Below are 27,540 nucleotides of genomic sequence, written 5' to 3'. Positions count from 1 at the left end.
AAGCAGAATTGACCACACGATAACAATGGTCGGATTTTGATCAAAACTGTGGTAGGTGGGATGAGGGGCATCGATTTCGGTGTCTGCAATCACCCTTTTCGTCATTTGGCTAAGATTTGACGATGAAACTGGTCACTGTAAACCTAAGTCACCACATTATGAATCTGCATCTGAAGAGTACTCTATCATCTTCTTGAAAATCCCAATTTGGGTTTGATCAATCCTTCCTGAAAATCCCAATCCGTGTAGAGAACTAGCTGCTACAATAGTCGAATAATAGGTTTGCGTAAAAAGATGAAAAAACAAAGGCTTTATGTTTTAGATTCTTGAAGGTGGTCAATGAAATTGAAGAACCAGGTTTCTTTCTCTTGGGTTATCTCCTTGTGAATGTAATCAGTGGTTCTTCTGTAATGATATATATATATATATATATATATATATATATATATATATATATATATAGAGAGAGAGAGAGAGAAAGAGAGAGAGAGAGAGAGAGAGATGGGGTGGATAAGTGGGCCCATTTTTATATTTAATAATAATAATAATAATAAATGAAAAGAAAAATAAAAAATAAATTCATTAAGGATATAATAGTCTTTTTAGTTTGGACAGGGACCAAAACTGCAAGCAAACTAGCTCAAAAGGACCACCAATCCAAAAAAGTAGGGGTTTAGACTAAAACCCCAAAAAAATGCATACCACAGGGACCATTTTTGCAATTTTCATTTTTAAATAATAAGAAACAAAAAAAGTAGCTATTGTATATATAAACCCCTTAAATTAGGAAGACAAATGTATCAATATAACATAAAAGTTTGTAGGGTTTAATAAAAAGAGAAGTCTATTGTTTTCAAGATGTCTTCATGTTCATACCCATCCCTCTTTATAGGATGGGTGTAAAATGTAAATTACTCAAATTAAATACCTAATCAATCGTGTGATTTAGGGTTTAGGGTTTATAGAAATCATGTATACCAATGAACTTAACTACTTAAAATTTCTCAATAACATGGTATGTTTATAAAATATCATAAATATGATTTATTATTTTATTTAAGAGATTATACATGTGGCATAAAAAAAATCCATTTTCCCAACCTCCATATATATATTTGTAGGTGGTGCAAAGATTTTGGCGCTAAATAACCTCTCAACATTTTATTATCATTTCTATTTTGAGCGCCAAATTCTCTTCATAACATTCCCCATCACCTCAATGCTTCCTAATTTGCCTCAAGAAAAACAAATTTTGTTGTTGTTAGTGTTGCCTAATTATCCCATTTACCCTTTTGCTCTTTGTCTGGTTTGCTACACAATTTTCTCTCCAACTTCCCTTCCTCTTCTTCATTCTCTCTCCCCTCTGTGTGGATTTTCCGGCGTTAAACTGGAGGGGAAGAGAAAACACGACGGAGTAAAACAAGAGGAAAGAAAGCAGATCTGACGGACGTCATTGATCGGAGAAGATGTTACAGAAAGCAACAGGCGGCGGGCATTCGTGGTGGTGGGCTAGTCACATTCGAACTAAGCAGTCCAAATGGCTCGAACTAAATCTCCAAGGTGATTGATCACTCCTATCGATCGATTGATTAATTATCAGAATTTGGAAATATCATCGGAAATGTAACAAGTTTTTGTATGATTGTTTGCAGATATGGATATGAAGGTGGATCACGTTCTGAATTTGATTCAAAACGATGGCGATTCATTCGCTAGAAGGGCGGAGATGTATTATAGACACCGGCCGGATGTTATAAGCTTCATCGAGGAAACTCTTCGTGCTTATCGAGCATTAGCTGAACGATATGATAAATTATCGGGCGATTTGCAGAAAGCGAACACCACCATTGCTTCAATTTGTCCGGAAAAAGTCGATTTAAGCCTCGATGAAGACGACGATGATTTCAACTACGATTCTCCGAAAACACCTAAACTCAATCGTCAAAATCGAATCAAAATCCCTAAATCCCCAAAACCTGTTAACAAAGACGTGAATTGTGTTCTCGACAATGCATCAAAGACGATCGATGCAACAAAGACGAGCGAAGAAAAGGAAAATCAAAGTCCTCCGAAATCTGGATTGACGAAAGACGATGCTCTTGAAGAGATTGATAATCTTCAAAAGCAAATCCTCGAGATGGAAACGTTGAAGGATTCCATGAAGAATTATTACGAGAACAGCCTTGCTGAGTACTGGGATGCGGAAACCCAAATAACCGAAAATCAACAGAGGATTTGCAGATTAGAAGATGAATATGAAATATGTAAGAAAATCGAAGAAGACAATAAAGGTACTTTAATGGCGGAAGAAGCTTTGAAGTCATGCCAAGAGACCTTAGCTATGTTACAAGATCATCAAAAGAAATTGAGGTACGATGTTAAATTAGAGCACCAGAGATTCGATCAAGCTAAACAAAAACTCAAATCAATCAAACAGAAATATAATTCGGAATCAGATCTAGAGCAAGAACAAGAACACGAACAAGAAATCAGAAACGTCTCAAATCAAAGCTTGGAGGGCGTATCGAAGAATCCAGAAAAAATTACAGAATTGGCAGATACGATTGATACGCTTGTGAACATGGTGATTACTTTAGAATCCTCGATTTCATCCCAAACTGTTCTTGCAGACATGTTACGAAAAGAAGCAGATGATCTTCAATCACAGATTCGAAAAATGGAAGACGATATGCAAACACAAGCTCAAAAATTTGAAAACGATCTTCAAACTCAAACTCAAAAAATGGAAGACGAGCTTCAAACACAGATTCAAAAAATGGAAGACGAATTTCAAACACAGATTCAAAAAATGGAAGACGAATTTCAAACACAGATTCAAAAAATAGAAGACGAACTACCAAAAGAAAGTGATCATACTTGTGTATGCAACGAAACAGTTGTTGAATCAAAATCAGAAGAAAAGAACATTGACATTAGTTGGCAATCGATGTTGTTGAATGGGATTGAAGACAAAGATAAGATCATTCTAGAAGAGTACATCACGATCTTGAGACACTACAAGGATACTAAGAAGAAATTGAGTGAAGAACAGAAAATAAACCAAGGATTAAAACAGAAGTTGAGACTTGTTCAAGAAAACATACCTCATGAAGATGAGAGCAAGACCACCATTGATGAAGAAGCTCAAGCTTTTTCTGCCATGGATATGATTCTTGATGAGAATGTCAACTTCTGGTTGAAATTCAGCACTGCTTTCCATGAGGTTCACAAATTCAAAACCCAGATTGAAGATCTAAATGATGAGATTAAAAAGGTGAAATCAAGGTCAGATATTAAGTTGATATATAAAAATCTTAAAGATATAAAGAGTAAACTTACAATATGGTTGGAGGAAAGTACGTTGCTAAAAGATGAATTAAGGATGAGATTCACGTATTTATCGAATATCGAGGAGGGAATTAAGTTCAGTAGCCATGAAGAGGCTGCAAAGTTCCAAGGTGAAATTATGAAAAAGAAACAAGAACACAATGAAATTAGTAAAGAACTTGAAGCAAGTTTAGATCATGTGGTTGCTATAAAACTTGAATTGGAGAAGACTTTGGAAAGGGTAGAAAAGGAATTTGGGCTTTTGAACAATCAGAAGCAACAACAACAGAAAGGGAAATTATCTTCGAGTAAGTCGATAATACCCTTGAAGTCATTCCTTTTTGGGGTTAAGTCAAAGACGCAAAAATCTTCCTTTTTTTCTTGTATGAGCAGCCCTAAGAAATCAAGATCAAAGAAAGGTGGATGTATGTCCATATAAATATATAAAAAACCATTGTACAATAATGTCTCTGAGTTTAAAAAACATGGAACATATATACAAAGAAAAAAAAAAGTGACATCATTTATGAATTGTGATTCTGATAGCTTTTTAAATATCATAAACACGGGAATGGGAAGATCACTTCTTTGATGGTGTAAATGACACTTCTGACACCACAATAGCTCCCCTGCTTTTTGCCATGTATAGCCCAACATGGTGCATTAGTTCCTGTTAGTGAGATTTAAAGTTAAGTGGCAAAATTGTAAATAATGAGTTTCTCTGATAGACTCCAACATATACAGAGACAAATTGGACTTGATAGGAGCTTTGATTATTTATGGGACCCACTAATTTTGTTTTTTATTATTTTATTGTTTACAATTGGTTGAAAACCAATGGGGCCCACCACAATGGGAGATTTTTCTTAATGAACAGATGTGACTTTGTCTAGCTGATGTGGGACCCTGACAAATTTGCATGAATGAAGACACGGGTACCTGAGGATGAGCAAGAGCACCGGGGATGTCTTTTGCAACATGTAGTGGAAGATCAAAAGTTGCACATCCACCAGAATAGACAATAACATCCTTTAGAGGCTTAAGATAACCACGGTTTCTTGCAGAGAGTGTAGAACAAACAAAATCCAATACACATACATCCGTGCATATCCCTACAACCACAATCTAAAAAAAAATAGAGTGGATATAAATTACTATTTGTTTGATTGCATGATATACAAACACAATACTTACAACTTCAATTTGGTGTGTTTTCACCCAATCTACAAACACATTTGATCCATCATTCTCAAAAGAACCAAGAAATCCATCAATGCAGTCTTTTCGTCTAAGTGTCACATTCGACTCGTTTTCCAACCATTGTAAGCCTACAAAAAGTCAAAATTAGAGCAACAAAAAGTAGCTTGAGATGAAGAAAAGTCAAATTTACCAGGAACCAAATTTGATTCATCTGTCCCGATTATACAGTGAGGAGGATATGGGGGTTCAAGGACATCTGGATGATGAGAATCAAGGAAAGCAAACACAGGCCATTTCTTTTCACAAAACACTTTCGCAAGTTGTATTGATTCATCAACCATTCCAGATATTTGCTTATCAGGTACTCTTGGAGCCTGAAACAAGATCATGATACGCATTAGAAAACTAGCATAATTTAGCATCGCATTCATCGACTAAACAGTTAAATTGAATGTAATGTGGTCGATTGTAAGATCAATTTTAGGTTAAAAGTCGAAACCACTTCCATGATCTATAAAAATTTGGTTCAGAGCTCGATAGGTACTTATTGCTATTCATCAATGGTAATAGAACATATGAATTTGAAGGTGATGAGAGACCGATTGGATGGATTATAACATGTTACAGCAACCATAACCATATGCGATCGATTGCACAGTTGAGAGAGAGATGAGAGATGAAATTGCGAAAATTTAAATGAGAGGGAAAGTTTTACCAGATTTCCAGCGCCAACGGTACAGAAGCCGTTAACGATATCGACGAGGACAAGACCGGTACGGTGGTCACCGGAAAACACCACCGACTCCTCATCCACGGGTAGTTCGTTCTTCACCAGATCTATTGCCTTTCCGGACGCCATTTTCGCCGATCAAAGTTAGATTTTCAACTCAACGCATTCAACGCAATATATATAGTATACACACCAATTCAAGTGGACCAAATCTGTGTTAGATTTTTTAATTATTAATTAATTAATTAATATATGATATATCTCACCTTTTTTAGATTGTTTTTTTACGGATTTATTTTACAATTGGCTCCCCTAAGGATTTGAAAAATGTTTTGCATGGTCCTTTTTTGCTATTTTATTTAATTATCAACATGAAAATGGCTATATCCGTCTGGTCAATATGTGTTTGTTAAGTCCATGAAGGAGGTGGTGGAGTCTTTCGAATCCAATACACTTTAGGTTAGTTCTTTTATTTTACCAACCAAAATGACATATCATCAGATAATATGTCTAACTCTAATATCAATGATCATGTCATATAAGTATCATGTCAACAAATATGTCAACTCCTGAAAATTGACTCCATAACATGCTAAATGGTCACAAAAATGGAATCCAGTGATTTTTTTTTTGCCAAAATATGAAATTATGCTGAAAAAGATAATGGGTTATATTGAAGTGGCTTTGTTTGTAAGTTGTCTTTTAATATAGTTAAAGGAGAGATGTTTGTCATTCATATACTAAATTTTAATTGGTCACTATTAATTCAACTTAGAAACTAGAAAAATAAACATGTCTCCACCCAAAAAAAAGTTTAATCTCAAAGAAGGAACAACAAAGAGATGTGAATATAGTTTCTAGGGAAGAATTCTTTTATATAAAGTTATCTTTGTTGGAACTTTGTTAGTGTAAATTACCTTTGTGAGACTTGTCCCATGTTGGAAGAAAGAAGAAACTTTTAGTTCTTTATAAAGCTCCATCTTAGTTGTTTGCTAGTAAGACCAAAACTTTGAGTTAAAGAGATTGAATTGGATTTGGTAATTGGGCTAGTTAAATTGGGGTCTTGAGGGAAAGCCTTGAGTTAACATCTTGGATCTTAGTTAAATTGGTCTTGATCAGTGTCATTGACTAATTAAATTATTTTTTAAATATTAATTTCGGTTTTTACTGTTTATTTATAATTAAATATGTTAATTTCGATTTAATTGCTTTGACAATTATTTTTGGGTTTATCAGTTATTGAAAGGAAAGACAATTATAAACTGTCAATCTATACCTATAAATGGATCACCAAAGAACAAATTTTGGGGTCGGAAAAACTCTCATATCTTCTTACAATTTATTTTTTGGAACAATGAAAGAAACATAAAAATTTTCAAAGATTCAATATCACTTTTTGGATTGTTTGTTGTATCCTCAAGTCAGATCAATATCCTGAATTTTTTTGCTTTAGGGCACTGCTTGCAGGCCTCAATCTTTTACAAATTTCGAGATTGTAATTTTGTGTGTAATCATTATTCAAGTACGTTTTCTATGAATTAATTTTTTACATTGTATATAATTGAATTATGTTTGTATTATTCTATTGTTTTTCATTGATTGTATACACTTGTCATAACAATCTTCATTATCATTTTATTTTGTAAGAAATGCAATATAAGATTAGACGTTTACTTTTGTTCTTTGTTTCTCATATGGACAAAAGTATCAAAGTATATATCTAACTCTTTCATTTTCCTTTATATCAACAAAAAAAAATCAATTTCGGTTTTGACTTTTTATTTATAATTAAATATGATAATTTCAGTTTAATTGCTTTAACAAATATTTTCGGGTTTAGCAGTTATTGAAAGGAAAGACAATTATAAACTGTCAATCTATACCTATAAATGGATCACCAAAGAAAAAAATTTGGGGTTGGAAAAACTTTCATTTCTTCTTACAATTTGTTTTCTGGAACAATGAAAGGAACATAAAAATTTTCAAAGATTCAATATCACTTTTTGGATTGTTTGTTGTATCCTCAAGTCAGATCCATACCCTGAATTTTTTTGCTTTAGGACACTGCTTGCAGGCCTCAATCTTCTACAAATTCCGAGATTGTAATTTTGTGTGTAATCATTATTCAAGTATGTTTTCTATGAAAATTGAATTATGTTTGTATTATTCTATTGTTTTTCATTGATTGTATACACTTGTGACTTGTCATAACAATCTTCCTGATCATTTTATTTTGTAAAAAATGCAATATAAGATTAAACGTTTACTTTTGTTCTTTGTTTGTCTCATATGGACAAAAGGGTCAAAGTATATATCTAACGCTTTCATTTTCCTTTATATCAACCAAAAAAAATCATATAGTAAAAAAAACCTTATCAACTACGTAGGATTCTAGTGTGAACATATAATTAACCATACTAAACAATGAACTCGAGTGGACCTCAATAATGTTGAGTCGGGTCACGAGATGAAAATGGGTCAATTTTAATAAATAAATAAAATGTTCCCCTCGATGAAAATGGGTCAATTTTAATAAATAAATAAATAAATAAAGTGTTTACCTCTTTTTCTTTTCTAAGTTGGTGTGGGATGAAAGTTTTACTTTTGCTATTTGTTTGTCTCACAGGAATGAATGTACAAAGTTACTTCAATCTATTACTAGAACTAGAAAAGCAAAGTATTCACAGAAAATTAACATAATTTTTACAAAGTTTTCTATGACAAATCCATTGTTTTATATCACTGAATGAAAATCCTTTTGTTCAAGAAGCATACAAGAATATAAGGGATTCATTATTACGATCAAAACATTGTCATATAGTGATCTCTTATTTACTTATATTTAACAGAAATATATTCATCGATCATGACAAGAGGGAGAAAGAACATATTATTATCTGCTAAATAAATCGATTAGTGAACTTTCATAATTTAGATTAATAGAAACAACTAACATAAGGATAATAGAATGAAACTAGTAACATTTTTTTGGGAAAAAAAGCTATTCATCTTTGCAACTACCAATAATGTTTTATATTTAGCAATTTGATTAGAACTTGATAAAAAGTAATATAAATCCGATTCTGAGAACATAATCTTTTATTACGAAAAACTTTTTCCACTAAAATTAAATGACTCCACAATGGCACAACTAATAAGTAAGGTTAATAAAAAGTGACTGTATTCATGTAATAAGTGACGACTACTATGTGTCTCAGTATAGGGTTATAAGAGCAATTTCTAAAATTAGCAGGGAGTCAAATGACATTAAAGCTTATTACGAGGACCATAACTTCATAGAATCAAGGTAGGCCCCAATACTTTCCCATTTCAAGAGATTCCCCGAAGCGACCGGGCATTCAGAACCTTACTAGTTACTTCTCTTTTGTCATCATCTTACAACACATTTCTGAATGACTGAATGTTGCAACAATAAAGTAACATCTTTTTTTTTTTTTTTTTTGTTATTATAATTATACTATTTCATTAAATTATAACCTTTATAACATGTAATTTGTTATTTTCTTAATCTAGAAAATTTTAGGTTTTGAAAATTTGTTAAAATAATCATGATAAATTATATATATTATGTTTTATATCGAACTCATTTTAAAACATCTATTCTTAATAAAAGAGTACTTTGCATGACACGTGTCCCTCTTATGCACCTCCTCCTTGCCACGTGTCTTAACCAGGAATCTCTTATGCAAAATTTCCCGCCCATCCTTTACAGCAAATATAGATACATCACCTCCTAAAATTCAGCTCATTTACCTGCATATAAAATCAGAAAAAATTAAATATCGATACATCAGCTCCTAAAATTCAGGTCAATTACCTGTATATAAAAACAGATATTAAAGATATTAATCCTATAATTTTGGTAAATTTATGGTCAATCCTACATTTATGGTTATTTGTTTTACAGCATATATTTTGAAATTCAAAAAATAACAATCGATATTATCATATCCTGTAATCCTGTAAATCAGGAATCAAATTAACCCAAATCTTTGCAGAAAAAAAAGAGAAAACGAAATTGTAGTCAAAGATTTTAATTTGAAACAATTTCCCACTAATCAGATCCAAAAAAATCAGGAATAAAATCGGTAAAATAAAATACTTTTCTGCAATTAATAAAATTTTTGTGCTTCATTACTCTCTGCATATTTATATTAACCCATCGATGCCCATAATCTTCTACTGCTTTGCCCTCAAGTTTGAGTTTCTTAAGCTGCTCTGCTCTACCGATTTGCAAAAGGTTAGTAAAACACTTATTTCTATTAATTTTTCAAATTAACATCAACCTGCACATCTATTTCTGTAATTTCAATCTTTCTTTTTCTCTCTCTCTTTTTTTTTTTCCCTATCTTTGTGTTTAGAATGTAATTCGTTTCTTTGCCTTTGTTTCTTGAACATATAATTTACATCAATTAATTGATTGTTATTCTTGCTATATTTGCACGTAATGAAGGTACGATTTTAAAAGTTGTTATTTCTTATTATATGTTTAGACAATATGTTTCAATAATTTGATTTTACATTTCATTCAATCCCTTCACTGCTTTCACTGTTTCACATGTCAATTGCTATCTACTCTAATGCTACACGAAAACCATGATAACTATACATTAGGTTATCAGCTTGGTTGTTCTTTGATAATTAATTCAACTTATTTTACATTGCTTTTTCGATCCGTGTCATTTTATATATGTTGATTTTTCTGTGCAGAGAAATGGCACAGCCAAATGTTACTTTGATTTCGGATTTGGATATACTCAAAGATGAGTCGACTATCAAAGTTAAAGTGATAAACCTATGGAACCTTTTTTCATTCTATAACAAGGATGAACTTTTCTCGATTGAATTAATCTTAATAGATGAACAGGTATTTTACAACTTAACATTATATATTCATTACACATTCAAAATTTAATATGATTTGATGATAATTTTATAAATCATACTTCTTTTAGGATACCAAGATCCAAGCAAATGTATTAAGAAAAAACATCTATCGATTCAAAAACATTCTAAAAGATGGCTTGGCATTTTACATACAATGTCCAAGCTTTGCATCTCAAAGGATGGGTGGTTTTACTTTAACTCGGCAACATCATAAACTTACTTTTGTCCATAACACTGTTCTTACGGAGTGTCATGACTTTTCTGGACCTGCATTTGGTTTTGAATTTGTTGATTACCAGTCTATTATCTCATTGACCCATCCTGAAAACACTGCTATTGGTTAGTTGCAATTTGTTATAGATTAATTATTGTCAATTTTATGGTTTGAATAATATATCATGTTTTTAAAATCATAACAAAATTTAATTCATCTTTTTTGATGTTCATAGATGTTATTGGATTAGTCGTTGCAATTGGTGAGATGGGGAGAGACAATGATGATATCAAAAAACACAGACTCAACATCCAAATCCAAGATGCAAAGTTTGTTATTTTATATTTTATTTTATTTTTTTTGGATATTAGATTATCTAATTATAATTTCATTTAATTTAAAACTTTTATTTGGCAGTGGTTTGCAACTAAGTGTCAATTTGTGGGGTGATTTTGCTTACAAAATGCAAGAGTTTCTTGATAACAATCCACGCAATCTTCGTATTATCGTTATCATTCAATTTGCGAAACTTAGTATTTGGAGAGGTATACTGTAGTATTTTGTTATTAATTATTTTTTTAATCATTAAATTAACACGTATTAAAATCTTTTTTATAGATCGTCCCACAGTTAACACTTATTTTGCCGTGTCGAAGCTGTTCATTAACACAGACATTGACGATATCAATTTTTTAAGAAAAGGTATTTTATGTTATATCATTCTAATTTCTCCGATTAACTTTTATGTCACTAATATTAGTTATATGTGATTAATATTACTTATTTGTTATTTCATTATAATTTCTATATTTATCTTTTATGTGATTAATATTATTTACTTTTCTTTATTTCATTCAAATTTCTACAATTAATTTTTATGTGACTAATATTAGTTAAATTTTTTTAACAAATAGTTTAGATGGAGATGATCGTCCTGATTCATCCACAAATACATTCACACTTATGAAGTCTAATAAAGTTTCTGAACATGATGATTTCATGGTTAAGTTTCAGTTGAAGACAATTGCTGATGTTTCAGAACCTGTGGAGGTGCGGTTTTTATATATTTTATAATATTTATAAACCTACTTTTTTTGTTATGTATATTGCATAATCAAAATAAAATTAATATGAAGAAAAATACTTTCATTATCGTGGGCACTATAAAGGGAATTTTACAAAATGAACCATGGCATTATTTGGCATGTACAAATTGCACCTACAAAACAATTCGGCCTCCTGGTGCAGAAGATCAAGTTGATGATGAAGGATTAACCAGTTATGAATCTCATAATAAGGATTGCACAAAAAACAAAACTACGGTTATTCCGAGGTTATTATTTTCCTCCTGAATCATTAAAACCTATATTATATTTTATATTGTAATTAATATATTTTGGATTTTCCTTTTTTATAGATATAGGATTCCGATACGTGTGCAAGACAATACTGGTACTCTTACCTTAACCATGTTTGAAAGAGATGGAAAATATCTTTTGAAAAAATCAGCCCATGATCTGTTTAAAAAAACAGTCAAGGTCGTCTTCCTTGATTAAAATTAAATGATACATTTACTTAATATATTTAGTTTAACTAATTTTTTTTTTACTTTTTTTTATTGTAGCTTGGTTTTAGTACTCAACTTTATCCCGGAGAGATAAATGCACTGAAAGGTTTGAAGTTGCCTTTTAAAATATCAATCAGTCGCTTCAATGTCTCGAACAACAACAACCAATACAGTATATGTAGAGTCAGTGATGATGAAAAGTTGATTGAAGAACTCGAAAATAAGTTTACCGTTTCACAGGTCATTAATTTATTTATTATTATTATGCTTAATATTTTTACTATTCTTATAAAAAGATTTATTATTATTATTATTATATGTGTTCATATTTTTTTATTATTTATTATGCAGGTAGGTAATTCACAATCATTTGATATTGGTGAAGCCGATTCTGAATCACAAGATAATAGGATCTTGAAGGTTATATACACTTTATAATAGCATATAATTATTTTATAAATATAAGTTCAGATTATAAATTAATTAAGTACAAATTTTTTTTAGGATGCAATTTCTGGGACAGACGACAACATAACACCTTACACTGTTGATAAAAACTCAGCAACAAGTCCCATGAAGGGTTTCAATACACCAACTGTTTTGAGGAGAAATCTGGAAGAAGTGTTTGATCTGGAGTTGAATGAACATTTATCATCATCAAAAACTCCTAAAATATCGCCAGAAGGACACATTAACCAGATTGTGAAGGCAAAGTTGGAAAAAAGTGGCTGACTTTTTATTTTAAGTTTAAGTTTCGTTAGGTATTGGATTATGATTTGTAGACAATGATTATGCATTTTACTTTTCATTAAGTACTTTCAAGTTTTGTTTTAGAATTTTCAAACATTTGTTGGGGATGATTGTTTTTTTATTAGTATGTTTAACCTACATTCATAATATATTATTATGAATGTTAATTTATGATTTAGAAATAATTTTGTTATTTAAATCACTTATGATCTTGGAATAATTTTGTTATTTAACATACACCACATTTATTTTTTAATTTTCAAACATATATTATATAGACTTGTATTTGTAGCAGTTGTTTACATTTGACTTTGAATTTGGATGTTTCTTATTCCTATTCTAAAGTAGCCCAGAATATGATTGTGATTGTGCTTCAAAATGAGATTGACTGAAGATCTTAATTCTGGTTGATTACATGTTGCTTATTCATTGATATTTCCAGCTTTGTAGGAGGACGAAAATAAGACAATTTAAATTTCACAAATCAAATATTTACAAAAACAAAAACAAATACAAAAAATTTCAATCATATTATTATTACCTGAAGTAAAACCCAGAAAGATTGAGGTTTTGTTAGCTGACCACATTTTAAGAATGGTGCCCACAGCTTTAGATTCTTCCATATCTAAAGAAAACAAGAAATTATTAATTTTGTTAGTTAAGTAATATATATTGCTACCTATAGCACATTTCAAAATACAATGCTTATTTTGGAACCAATTATTACTCCGGGAGTCAGAGAAACAATTATTGATTTAGTGGTTTAAGAGCAAAATTAATATATATTGCTACAAAAGTGTAAACAACAATTTTTTGATAGTAGAATGTTATAATAGGAATAAATAAAGGTACGATACCTAACGAAAAATTAACATAATATTAGTTCATTACCATTTTTGTCCAATTATCATTTGTTTAGGCTACACATACCACCTACCTGTCAATTTAAGAATATTGGTTATAAAATACTAAATATTGTGTATTGCATATGTTGATTAAAAGATATGTTAAATAATAAGAAATATAAATAAAATAAACACAAAATTTTTATCTCAACTAAAGATCATCTTAGGGTTGCCATCTTTTAATGAAGAATTGTGTATTAACAGATTCAATACATTCTAAAATATTATGCAAAACAAATAGACCCTAAGGGTTTCGATATTCAATTAAAATGTGTTTGATACAAATAATTGAATTTAACATATAAATTAATTGTACTGATCACTATGTTTTAGGCAATATAACTAATGATAAACAAATCTAATTAATAAAACTAGCATTGTTATTTTTCATTTTAACCCTTGTGCATAAATCCTAAATAAACATCTATGCATGCACTTATACATCAAGTAATAAGAGTTTTAATAAACTATATGGACTTCTGCAATTTGTCACATACCATTTTTATTGGCCTGCAAGATAATAAAGCAGTAGTAAAAACTAAGTGATTTTGATTGAAATAGGGATTAAAGGTATGCAAAAAGATAAAGTTTGATAAAAATGAACAATGATTTAAACTAACATAAGTATCTTGAAACACAGTGACCCACCAAAACATCGATTCTTGATCACAACTGAAATATGGATCAAATATGGATTATCTGTATTATACATAAAATTGAAAACCTTACTATACAATGATACAAAACTCATATAATTTAGAAGGTATATCAAATAAAATAATTGTTTTATTTACTCATATGATCCCCTAAATAATCATTAACGAGATTTTGTCTAAAATTTAGCAATTTCAAAATTCAAATGTTTAAACAAACACTCAAATTTCAAAAATCGAACCAAAACCATTTCTACCTTATTGTGTTTCCGCTATTAACGAATGTGAGTTTATTCTTTTGAACGGCTTAACTTTTCGCTTATATCTTCAGTCACAACATTTCTGGAACAAAGAAAAACAGGTAAATTTTCTTCGACATAATCTATTTTATGTTAAAAAAAACTAAGATTAACCATCAGTTGATCATCTCTTACCTTGAATCTTGCTTTCTTCAAACCCCAATGTTGCGTTCAACCAGTCTCTGAGTTCGACAGCGGGATTACTCGACGTAAGCTTTTCTTCACTTCACATTTCTAATCGGTGGTATATTAGTATCTTCCTTTATCGATATACATGGATAAACGTTCACAACCTTTAAGAAATCGAACGGTGGCTGTGGAAATGTGTATGTAATCAAAATTCTAGGGCTGGGTTTTTTGTTTCATCGTGTGTGTTACAGATAAAAGGGAAAGGGGAAAGTTTGGGGAATAGTGATAACTTTTAGGTGGGTTTTATTATAAATCAAAAATTATGAATAATCTTTAAAATAATTAATCTTAATAGATAAACAGGTATTTTACAACTTAACATTATATATTCATTACACATTTGTTGGGGATGATTGTTTTTTTTATTAGTATGTTTAACCTACATTCATGATATATTATTATGAATGTTAATTTATGATTTAGAAATAATTTTGTTATTTAAATCACTTATGATCTTGGAATAATTTTGTTATTTAACATACACCACATTTATTTTTTAATTTTCAAACATATATTATATAGACTTCTATTTGTAGCAGTTGTTTATATTTGACTTTGAATTTGGATGTTTCTTATTCCTATTCTAAAGTAGCCCAGTCTGTGATTGTGATTGTGCTACAAAATGAGATTGACTGAAGATCTTAATTCTGGTTGATTACATGTTGCTTATTCATTGATATTTCCAGCTTTGTAGGAGGACGAAAATAAGACAATTTAAATTTCACAAATCAAATATTTACAAAAACAAAAACAAATACAAAAAATTTCAATCATATTATTATTACCCGAAGTAAAACCCTGAAAGATTGAGGTTTTGTTAGCTGACCACATTTTAAGAATGGTGCCCACAGCTTTAGATTCTTCCATATCTAAAGAAAACAAGAAATTATTAATTTTGTTAGTTAAGTAATATATATTGCTACCTATAGCACATTTCAAAATACAATGCTTATTTTGGAACCAATTATTCCTCCGGGAGTGAGAGAAACAGTTATTGATTTAGTGGTTTAAGAGCAAAATTAATATATATTGCTACAAAAGTGTAAACAACAATTTTTTGATAGTAGAATGTTATAATAGGAATAAATAAAGGTACGATACCTAACGAAAAATTAACATAATATTAGTTCATTACCATGTTTGTCCAATTATCATTTGTTTAGGCTACACATACCACCTACCTGTCAATTTAAGAATATTGGTTATAAAATACTAAATATTGTGTATTGCATATGTTGATTAAAAGATATGTTAAATAATAAGAAATATAAATAAAATAAACACAAAATTTTTATCTCAACTAAATATCATCTTAGGGTTGCCATCTTTTAATGAAGAATTGTGTATTAAGAGATTCAATACATTCTAAAATATTATGTAAAACAAATAGACCCTAAGGGTTTCGATATTCAATTAAAATGTGTTTGATACAAATAATTGAATTTAACATATAAATTAATTGTACTGATCACTATGTTTTAGGCAATATAACTAATGATAAACAAATCTAATTAATAAAAGTAGCATTGTTATTTTTCATTTTAACCCTTGTGCATAAAATCCTAAAAAACATCTATGCATGCACTTATACATCAAGTAATAAGAGTTTTAATAAACTATATGGATTTCTGCAATTTGTCACATACCATTTTTATTGGCCTGCAAGATAATGAAGCAGTAGTAAAAACTAAGTGATTTTGATTGAAATAGGGATTAAAGGTATGCAAAAAGATAAAGTTTGATAAAAATGAACAATGATTTAAACTAACATAAGTATCTTGAAACACAGTGACCCACCAAAACATCGATTCTTGATCACAACTGAAATATGGATCAGATATGGATTATCTGTATTATACATAAAATTGAAAACCTTACTATACAATGATACAAAACTCATATAATTTAGAAGGTATATCAAATAAAATAATTGTTTTATTTACTCATATGATCCCCTAAATAATCATTAACGAGATTTTGTCTAAAATTTAGCAATTTCAAAATTCAAATGTTTAAACAAACACTCAAATTTCAAAAATCGAACCAAAACCATTTCTACCTTATTGTGTTTCCGCTATTAACGAATGTGAGTTTATTCTTTTGAACGGCTTAACTTTTCGCTTATATCTTCAGTCACAACATTTCTGGAACAAAGAAAAACAGGTAAATTTTCTTCGACATAATCTATTTTATGTTAAAAAAACTAAGATTAACCATCAGTTGATCATCTCTTACCTTGAATCTTGCTTTCTTCAAACCCCAATGTTGCGTTCAACCAGTCTCTGAGTTCGACAGCGGGATTACTCGACGTAAGCTTTTCTTCACTTCACATTTCTAATCGGTGGTATATTAGTATCTTCCTTTATCGATATACATGGATAAACGTTCACAACCTTTAAGAAATCGAACGGTGGCTGTGGAAATGTGTATGTAATCAAAATTCTAGGGCTGGGTTTTTTGTTTCATCGTGTGTGTTACAGATAAAAGGGAAAGGGGAAAGTTTGGGGAATAGTGATAACTTTTAGGTGGGTTTTATTATAAATCAAAAATTATGAATAATCTTTAAAATAATTAATCTTAATAGATAAACAGGTATTTTACAACTTAACATTATATATTCATTACACATTTGTTGGGGATGATTGTTTTTTTTATTAGTATGTTTAACCTACATTCATAATATATTATTATGAATGTTAATTTATGATTTAGAAATAATTTTGTTATTTAAATCACTTATGATCTTGGAATAATTTTGTTATTTAACATACACCACATTTATTTTTTAATTTTCAAACATATATTATATAGACTTCTATTTGTAGCAGTTGTTTATATTTGACTTTGAATTTGGATGTTTCTTATTCCTATTCTAAAGTAGCCCAGTCTGTGATTGTGATTGTGCTTCAAAATGAGATTGACTGAAGATCTTAATTCTGGTTGATTACATGTTGCTTATTCATTGATATTTCCAGCTTTGTAGGAGGACGAAAATAAGACAATTTAAATTTCACAAATCAAATATTTACAAAAACAAAAACAAATACAAAAAATTTCAATCATATTATTATTACCCGAAGTAAAACCCTGAAAGATTGAGGTTTTGTTAGCTGACCACATTTTAAGAATGGTGCCCACAGCTTTAGATTCTTCCATATCTAAAGAAAACAAGAAATTATTAATTTTGTTAGTTAAGTAATATATATTGCTACCTATAGCACATTTCAAAATACAATGCGTATTTTGGAACCAATTATTCCTCCGGGAGTGAGAGAAACAGTTATTGATTTAGTGGTTTAAGAGCAAAATTAATATATATTGCTACAAAAGTGTAAACAACAATTTTTTGATAGTAGAATGTTATAATAGGAATAAATAAAGGTACGATACCTAACGAAAAATTAACATAATATTAGTTCATTACCATTTTTGTCCAATTATCATTTGTTTAGGCTACACATACCACCTACCTGTCAATTTAAGAATATTGGTTATAAAATACTAAATATTGTGTATTGCATATGTTGATTAAAAGATATGTTAAATAATAAGAAATATAAATAAAATAAACACAAAATTTTTATCTCAACTAAATATCATCTTAGGGTTGCCATCTTTTAATGAAGAATTGTGTATTAAGAGATTCAATACATTCTAAAATATTATGCAAAACAAATAGACCCTAAGGGTTTCGATATTCAATTAAAATGTGTTTGATACAAATAATTGAATTTAACATATAAATTAATTGTACTGATCACTATGTTTTAGGCAATATAACTAATGATAAACAAATCTAATTAATAAAAGTAGCATTGTTATTTTTCATTTTAACCCTTGTGCATAAAATCCTAAAAAACATCTATGCATGCACTTATACATCAAGTAATAAGAGTTTTAATAAACTATATGGATTTCTGCAATTTGTCACATACCATTTTTATTGGCCTGCAAGATAATGAAGCAGTAGTAAAAACTAAGTGATTTTGATTGAAATAGGGATTAAAGGTATGCAAAAAGATAAAGTTTGATAAAAATGAACAATGATTTAAACTAACATAAGTATCTTGAAACACAGTGACCCACCAAAACATCGATTCTTGATCACAACTGAAATATGGATCAGATATGGATTATCTGTATTATACATAAAATTGAAAACCTTAGTATACAATGATACAAAACTCATATAATTTAGAAGGTATATCAAATAAAATAATTGTTTTATTTACTCATATGATCCCCTAAATAATCATTAACGAGATTTTGTCTAAAATTTAGCAATTTCAAAATTCAAATGTTTAAACAAACACTCAAATTTCAAAAATCGAACCAAAACCATTTCTACCTTATTGTGTTTCCGCTATTAACGAATGTGAGTTTATTCTTTTGAACGGCTTAACTTTTCGCTTATATCTTCAGTCACAACATTTCTGGAACAAAGAAAAACAGGTAAATTTTCTTCGACATAATCTATTTTATGTTAAAAAAACTAAGATTAACCATCAGTTGATCATCTCTTACCTTGAATCTTGCTTTCTTCAAATCCCAATGTTGCTTTCAACCAGTCTCTGAGTTCGACAGCGGGATTACTCGACGTAAGCTTTTCTTCACTTCACATTTCTAATCGGTGGTATATTAGTATCTTCCTTTATCGATATACATGGATAAACGTTCACAACCTTTACGAAATCGAACGGTGGCTGTGGAAATGTGTATGTAATCAAAATTCTATGGCTGGGTTTTTTATTTCATCGTGTGTGTTACAGATAAAAGGGAAAGGGGAAAGTTTGGGGAACAGTGATAACTTTTTGGTGGGTTTTATTATAAATCAAAAATTATGAATAATCTTTAAAATAATTAATCTTAATAGATGAACAGGTATTTTACAACTTAACATTATATATTCATTACACATTTGTTGGGGATGATTGTTTTTTTTATTAGTATGTTTAACCTACATTCATAATATATTATTATGAATGTTAATTTATGATTTAGAAATAATTTTGTTATTTAAATCACTTATGATCTTGGAATAATTTTGTTATTTAACATACACCACATTTATTTTTTAATTTTCAAACATATATTATATAGACTTCTATTTGTAGCAGTTGTTTATATTTGACTTTGAATTTGGATGTTTTTTATTCCTATTCTAAAGTAGCCCAGTCTGTGATTGTGATTGTGCTTCAAAATGAGATTGACTGAAGATCTTAATTCTGGTTGATTACATGTTGCTTATTCATTGATATTTCCAGCTTTGTAGGAGGACGAAAATAAGACAATTTAAATTTCACAAATCAAATATTTACAAAAACAAAAACAAATACAAAAAATTTCAATCATATTATTATTACCCGAAGTAAAACCCTGAAAGATTGAGGTTTTGTTAGCTGACCACATTTTAAGAATGGTGCCCACAGCTTTAGATTCTTCCATATCTAAAGAAAACAAGAAATTATTAATTTTGTTAGTTAAGTAATATATATTGCTACCTATAGCACATTTCAAAATACAATGCTTATTTTGGAACCAATTATTCCTCCGGGAGTGAGAGAAACAGTTATTGATTTAGTGGTTTAAGAGCAAAATTAATATATATTGCTACAAAAGTGTAAACAACATTTTTTTGATAGTAGAATGTTATAATAGGAATAAATAAAGGTACGATACCTAACGAAAAATTAACATAATATTAGTTCATTACCATTTTTGTCCAATTATCATTTGTTTAGGCTACACATACCACCTACCTGTCAATTTAAGAATATTGGTTATAAAATACTAAATATTGTGTATTGCATATGTTGATTAAAAGATATGTTAAATAATAAGAAATATAAATAAAATAAACACAAAATTTTTATCTCAACTAAAGATCATCTTAGGGTTGCCATCTTTTAATGAAGAATTGTGTATTAACAGATTCAATACATTCTAAAATATTATGCAAAACAAATAGACCCTAAGGGTTTCGATATTCAATTAAAATGTGTTTGATACAAATAATTGAATTTAACATATAAATTAATTGTACTGATCACTATGTTTTAGGCAATATAACTAATGATAAACAAATCTAATTAATAAAAGTAGCATTGTTATTTTTCATTTTAACCCTTGTGCATAAAATCCTAAATAAACATCTATGCATGCACTTATACATCAAGTAATAAGAGTTTTAATAAACTATATGGATTTCTGCAATTTGTCACATACCCTTTTTATTGGCCTGCAAGATAATGAAGCAGTAGTAAAAACTAAGTGATTTTGATTGAAATAGGGATTAAAGGTATGCAAAAAGATAAAGTTTGATAAAAATGAACAACGATTTATACTAACATAAGTATCTTGAAACACAGTGACCCACCAAAACATCGATTCTTGATCACAACTGAAATATGGATTAGATATGGATTATTTGTATTATACATAAAATTGAAAACCTTACTATACAATGATACAAAACTCATATAATTTAGAAGGTATATCAAATAAAATAATTGTTTTATTTACTCATATGATCCCCTAAATAATCATTAACGAGATTTTGTCTAAAATTTAGCAATTTCAAAATTCAAATGTTTAAACAAACACTCAAATTTCAAAAATCGAACCAAAGCCATTTCTACCTTATTGTGTTTCCGCTATTAACGAATGTGAGTTTATTCTTTTGAACGGCTTAACTTTTCGCTTATATCTTCAGTCACAACATTTTTGGAACAAAGAAAAACAGGTAAATTTTCTTCGACATAATCTATTTTATGTTAAAAAAAAACTAAGATTAACCATCAGTTGATCATCTCTTACCTTGAATGTTGCTTTCTTCAAACCCCAATGTTGCGTTCAACCAGTCTCTGAGTTCGACAGCGGGATTACTCGACGTAAGCTTTTCTTCACTTCACATTTCTACTCGGTGGTATATTAGTATCTTCCTTTATCGATATACATGGATAAACGTTCACAACCTTTAAGAAATCGAACGGTGGCTGTGGAAATGTGTGTGTAATCAAAATTCTAGGGCTGGGTTTTTTGTTTCATCGTGTGTGTTACAGATAAAAGGGAAAGGGGAAAGTTTGGGGAATAGTGATAACTTTTAGGTGGGTTTTATTATAAATCAAAAATTATGAATAATCTTTAAAATAATTAATCTTAATAGATGAACAGGTATTTTACAACTTAACATTATATATTCATTACACATTTGTTGGGGATGATTGTTTTTTTTATTAGTATGTTTAACCTACATTCATAATATATTATTATGAATGTTAATTTATGATTTAGAAATAATTTTGTTATTTAAATCACTTATGATCTTGGAATAATTTTGTTATTTAACATACACCACATTTATTTTTTAATTTTCAAACATATATTATATAGACTTCTATTTGTAGCAGTTGTTTATATTTGACTTTGAATTTGGATGTTTCTTATTCCTATTCTAAAGTAGCCCAGTCTGTGATTGTGATTGTGCTTCAAAATGAGATTGACTGAAGATCTTAATTCTGGTTGATTACATGTTGCTTATTCATTGATATTTCCAGCTTTGTAGGAGGACGAAAATAAGACAATTTAAATTTCACAAATCAAATATTTACAAAACCAAAAACAAATACAAAAAATTTCAATCATATTATTATTACCTGAAGTAAAACCCTAAAAGATTGAGGTTTTGTTAGCTGACCACATTTTAAGAATGGTGCCCGCAGCTTTAGATTCTTCCATATCTAAAGAAAACAAGAAATTATTAATTTTGTTAGTTAAGTAATATATATTGCTACCTATAGCACATTTCAAAATACAATGCTTATTTTGGAACCAATTATTCCTCCGGGAGTCAGAGAAACAGTTATTGATTTAGTGGTTTAAGAGCAAAATTAATATATATTGCTACAAAAGTGTAAACAACAATTTTTTGATAGTAGAATGTTATAATAGGAATAAATAAAGGTATGATACCTAACGAAAAATTAACATAATATAAGTTCATTACCATTTTTGTCCAATTATCATTTGTTTAGGCTACACATACCACCTACCTGTCAATTTAAGAATATTGGTTATAAAATACTAAATATTGTGTATTGCATATGTTGATTAAAAGATATGTTAAATAATAAGAAATATAAATAAAATAAACACAAAATTTTTATCTCAACTAAATATCATCTTAGTGTTGCCATCTTTTAACGAAGAATTGTGTATTAACAGATTCAATACATTCTAAAATATTATGCAAAACAAATAGACCCTAAGGGTTTCGATATTCAATTAAAATGCGTTTGATACAAATAATTGAATTTAACATATAAATTAATTGTACTGATCACTATGTTTTAGGCAATATAACTAATGATAAACAAATCTAATTAATAAAAGTAGCATTGTTATTTTTCATTTTAACCCTTGTGCATAAAATCCTAAATAAACATCTATGCATGCACTTATACATCAAGTAATAAGAGTTTTAATAAACTATATGGATTTCTGCAATTTGTCACATACCCTTTTTATTGGCCTGCAAGATAATGAAGCAGTAGTAAAAACTAAGTGATTTTGATTGAAATAGGGATTAAAGGTATGCAAAAAGATAAAGTTTGATAAAAATGAACAATGATTTAAACTAACATAAGTATCTTGAAACACAGTGACCCACCAAAACATCGATTCTTGATCACAACTGAAATATGGATCAGATATGGATTATCTGTATTATACATAAAATTGAAAACCTTACTATACAATGATACAAAACTCATATAATTTAGAAGGTATATCAAATAAAATAATTGTTTTATTTACTCATATGATCCCCTAAATAATCATTAACGAGATTTTGTCTAAAATTTAGCAATTTCAAAATTCAAATGTTTAAACAAACACTCAAATTTCAAAAATCGAACCAAAACCATTTCTACCTTATTGTGTTTCCGCTATTAACGAATGTGAGTTTATTCTTTTGAACGGCTTAACTTTTCGCTTATATCTTCAGTCACAACATTTCTGGAACAAAGAAAAACAGGTAAATTTTCTTCGATATAATCTATTTTAATTTAAAAAAACTAAGATTAACCATCAGTTGATCATCTCTTACCTTGAATCTTGCTTTCTTCAAACCCCAATGTTGCGTTCAACCAGTCTCTGAGTTCGACAGCGGGATTACTCGACGTAAGCTTTTCTTCACTTCACATTTCTAATCGGTGGTATATTAGTATCTTCCTTTATCGATATACATGGATAAACGTTCACAACCTTTAAGAAATCGAACGGTGGCTGTGGAAATGTGTATGTAATCAAAATTCTATGGCTGGGTTTTTTGTTTCATCGTGTGTGTTACAGATAAAAGGGAAAGGGGAAAGTTTGGGGAACAGTGATAACTTTTAGGTGGGTTTTATTATAAATCAAAAATTATGAATAATCTTTAAAATAATTAATCTTAATAGATGAACAAGTATTTTACAACTTAACATTATATATTCATTACACATTTGTTGGGGATGATTGTTTTTTTTATTAGTATGTTTAACCTACATTCATAATATATTATTATGAATGTTAATTTATGATTTAGAAATAATTTTGTTATTTAAATCACTTATGATCTTGGAATAATTTTGTTATTTAACATACACCACATTTATTTTTTAATTTTCAAACATATATTATATAGACTTCTATTTGTAGCAGTTGTTTATATTTGACTTTGAATTTGGATGTTTCTTATTCCTATTCTAAAGTAGCCCAGTCTGTGATTGTGATTGTGCTTCAAAATGAGATTGACTGAAGATCTTAATTCTGGTTGATTACATGTTGCTTATTCATTGATATTTCCAGCTTTGTAGGAGGACGAAAATAAGACAATTTAAATTTCACAAATCAAATATTTACAAAAACAAAAACAAATACAAAAAATTTCAATCATATTATTATTACCTGAAGTAAAACCCTGAAAGATTGAGGTTTTGTTAGCTGACCACATTTTAAGAATGGTGCCCACAGCTTTAGATTCTTCCATATCTAAAGAAAACAAGAAATTATTAATTTTGTTAGTTAAGTAATATATATTGCTACCTATAGCACATTTCAAAATACAATGCTTATTTTGGAACCAATTATTCCTCCGGGAGTGAGAGAAACAGTTATTGATTTAGTGGTTTAAGAGCAAAATTAATATATATTGCTACAAAAGTGTAAACAACAATTTTTTGATAGTAGAATGTTATAATAGGAATAAATAAAGGTACGATACCTAACGAAAAATTAACATAATATTAGTTCATTACCATTTTTGTCCAATTATCATTTGTTTAGGCTACACATACCACCTACCTGTCAATTTAAGAATATTGGTTATAAAATACTAAATATTGTGTATTGCATATGTTGATTAAAAGATATGTTAAATAATAAGAAATATAAATAAAATAAACACAAAATTTTTATCTCAACTAAATATCATCTTAGGGTTGCCATCTTTTAATGAAGAATTGTGTATTAAGAGATTCAATACATTCTAAAATATTATGCAAAACAAATAGACCCTAAGGGTTTCGATATTCAATTAAAATGTGTTTGATACAAATAATTGAATTTAACATATAAATTAATTGTACTGATCACTATGTTTTAGGCAATATAACTAATGATAAACAAATCTAATTAATAAAACTAGCATTGTTATTTTTCATTTTAACCCTTGTGCATAAAATCCTAAATAAACATCTATGCATGCACTTATACATCAAGTAATAAGAGTTTTAATAAACTATATGGATTTCTGCAATTTGTCACATACCATTTTTATTGGCCTGCAAGATAATGAAGCAGTAGTAAAAACTAAGTGATTTTGATTGAAATAGGGATTAAAGGTATGCAAAAAGATAAAGTTTGATAAAAATGAACAATGATTTAAACTAACATAAGTATCTTGAAACTCAGTGACCCACCAAAACATCGATTCTTGATCACAACTGAAATATGGATCAGATATGGATTATCTGTATTATACATAAAATTGAAAACCTTACTATATAATGATACAAAACTCATATAATTTAGAAGGTATATCAAATAAAATAATTGTTTTATTTACTCATATGATCCCCTAAATAATCATTAACGAGATTTTGTCTAAAATTTAGCAATTTCAAAATTCAAATGTTTAAACAAACACTCAAATTTCAAAAATCGAACCAAAACCATTTCTACCTTATTGTGTTTCCGCTATTAACGAATGTGAGTTTATTCTTTTGAACGGCTTAACTTTTCGCTTATATCTTCAGTCACAACATTTCTGGAACAAAGAAAAACAGGTAAATTTTCTTCGACATAATCTATTTTATGTTAAAAAAAACTAAGATTAACCATCAGTTGATCATCTCTTACCTTGAATCTTGCTTTCTTCAAACCCCAATGTTGCGTTTAACCAGTCTCTGAGTTCGACAGCGGGATTACTCGACGTAAGCTTTTCTTCACTTCACATTTCTAATCGGTGGTATATTAGTATCTTCCTTTATCGATATACATGGATAAACGTTCACAACCTTTAAGAAATCGAACGGTGGCTGTGGAAATGTGTATGTAATCAAAAATCTAGGGCTGGGTTTTTTGTTTCATCGTGTGTGTTACAGATAAAAGGGAAAGGGGAAAGTTTGGGGAACAGTGATAACTTTTAGGTGGGTTTTATTATAAATCAAAAATTATGAATAATCTTTAAAATAATTAATCTTAATAGATGAACAGGTATTTTACAACTTAACATTATATATTCATTACACATTTGTTGGGGATGATTGTTTTTTTTATTAGTATGTTTAACCTACATTCATAATATATTATTATGAATGTTAATTTATGATTTAGAAATAATTTTGTTATTTAAATCACTTATGATCTTGGAATAATTTTATTATTTAACATACACCACATTTATTTTTTAATTTTCAAACATATATTATATAGACTTCTATTTGTAGCAGTTGTTTATATTTGACTTTGAATTTGGATGTTTCTTATTCCTATTCTAAAGTAGCCCAGTCTGTGATTGTGATTGTGCTTCAAAATGAGATTGACTGAAGATCTTAATGCTGGTTGATTACATGTTGCTTATTCATTGATATTTCCAGCTTTGTAGGAGGACGAAAATAAGACAATTTAAATTTCACAAATAAAATATTTACAAAAACAAAAACAAATACAAAAAATTTCAATCATATTATTATTACCTGAAGTAAAACCCTGGAAGATTGAGGTTTTGTTAGCTGACCACATTTTAAGAATGGTGCCCACAGCTTTAGATTCTTCCATATCTAAAGAAAACAAGAAATTATTAATTTTGTTAGTTAAGTAATATATATTGCTACCTATAGCACATTTCAAAATACAATGCTTCTTTTGGAACCAATTATTCCTCCGGGAGTGAGAGAAACAGTTATTGATTTAGTGGTTTAAGAGCAAAATTAATATATATTGCTACAAAAGTGTAAACAACATTTTTTTGATAGTAGAATGTTATAATAGGAATAAATAAAGGTACGATACCTAACGAAAAATTAACATAATATTAGTTCATTACCATTTTTGTCCAATTATCATTTGTTTAGGCTACACATACCACCTACCTGTCAATTTAAGAATATTGGTTATAAAATACTAAATATTGTGTATTGCATATGTTGATTAAAAGATATGTTAAATAATAAGAAATATAAATAAAATAAACACAAAATTTTTATCTCAACTAAAGATCATCTTAGGGTTGCCATCTTTTAATGAAGAATTGTGTAT

At 28.9% G+C, this 27,540-nt stretch overlaps 3 protein-coding genes across 3 annotated transcripts; 2 read left to right on the top strand and 1 right to left on the bottom strand.

Moving 5' to 3' along the window:
- Positions 1-1,178: 1,178 nt before the first annotated feature.
- Positions 1,179-3,766, top strand: LOC145087145 (protein NETWORKED 2A-like). Its single transcript, XM_079025049.1, has 2 exons — positions 1,179-1,560; positions 1,653-3,766. Exons 1-2 carry the CDS (start codon positions 1,467-1,469, stop codon positions 3,764-3,766), a joined length of 2,208 nt encoding a protein of 735 aa, XP_078881175.1. The 5' UTR covers positions 1,179-1,466.
- LOC145087146 (nicotinamidase 1-like) lies at positions 3,737-5,415 on the bottom strand. Its single transcript, XM_079025050.1, has 5 exons — positions 5,243-5,415; positions 4,718-4,901; positions 4,522-4,655; positions 4,267-4,452; positions 3,737-3,997 (listed from the first exon to the last, which is right to left on the bottom strand). The coding sequence occupies exons 1-5, from the start codon at positions 5,384-5,386 to the stop codon at positions 3,908-3,910; spliced, it is 738 nt and encodes a 245-aa protein (XP_078881176.1). The 5' UTR covers positions 5,387-5,415; the 3' UTR covers positions 3,737-3,907.
- Positions 5,416-9,992: 4,577 nt separating this feature from the next.
- On the top strand, positions 9,993-12,678 carry LOC145089706 (replication factor A protein 1-like). The gene is made up of 11 exons (XM_079028107.1): positions 9,993-10,145; positions 10,234-10,504; positions 10,615-10,708; positions 10,797-10,924; positions 10,998-11,081; positions 11,299-11,429; positions 11,549-11,712; positions 11,797-11,917; positions 12,004-12,186; positions 12,298-12,366; positions 12,451-12,678. Exons 1-11 carry the CDS (start codon positions 9,993-9,995, stop codon positions 12,676-12,678), a joined length of 1,626 nt encoding a protein of 541 aa, XP_078884233.1.
- Positions 12,679-27,540: the final 14,862 nt, after the last annotated feature.

Source organism: Lactuca serriola, chromosome 2 (assembly GCF_051521515.1).
Source record: "Lactuca serriola cultivar US96UC23 chromosome 2, Lser_US96UC23_V15, whole genome shotgun sequence".
NCBI classification, from domain to species: Eukaryota; Viridiplantae; Streptophyta; class Magnoliopsida; order Asterales; family Asteraceae; genus Lactuca; species Lactuca serriola.
The sequence above is the reverse complement of the archived record's forward strand: the minus strand, read 5'-3'. Positions and strand labels throughout refer to the sequence as shown.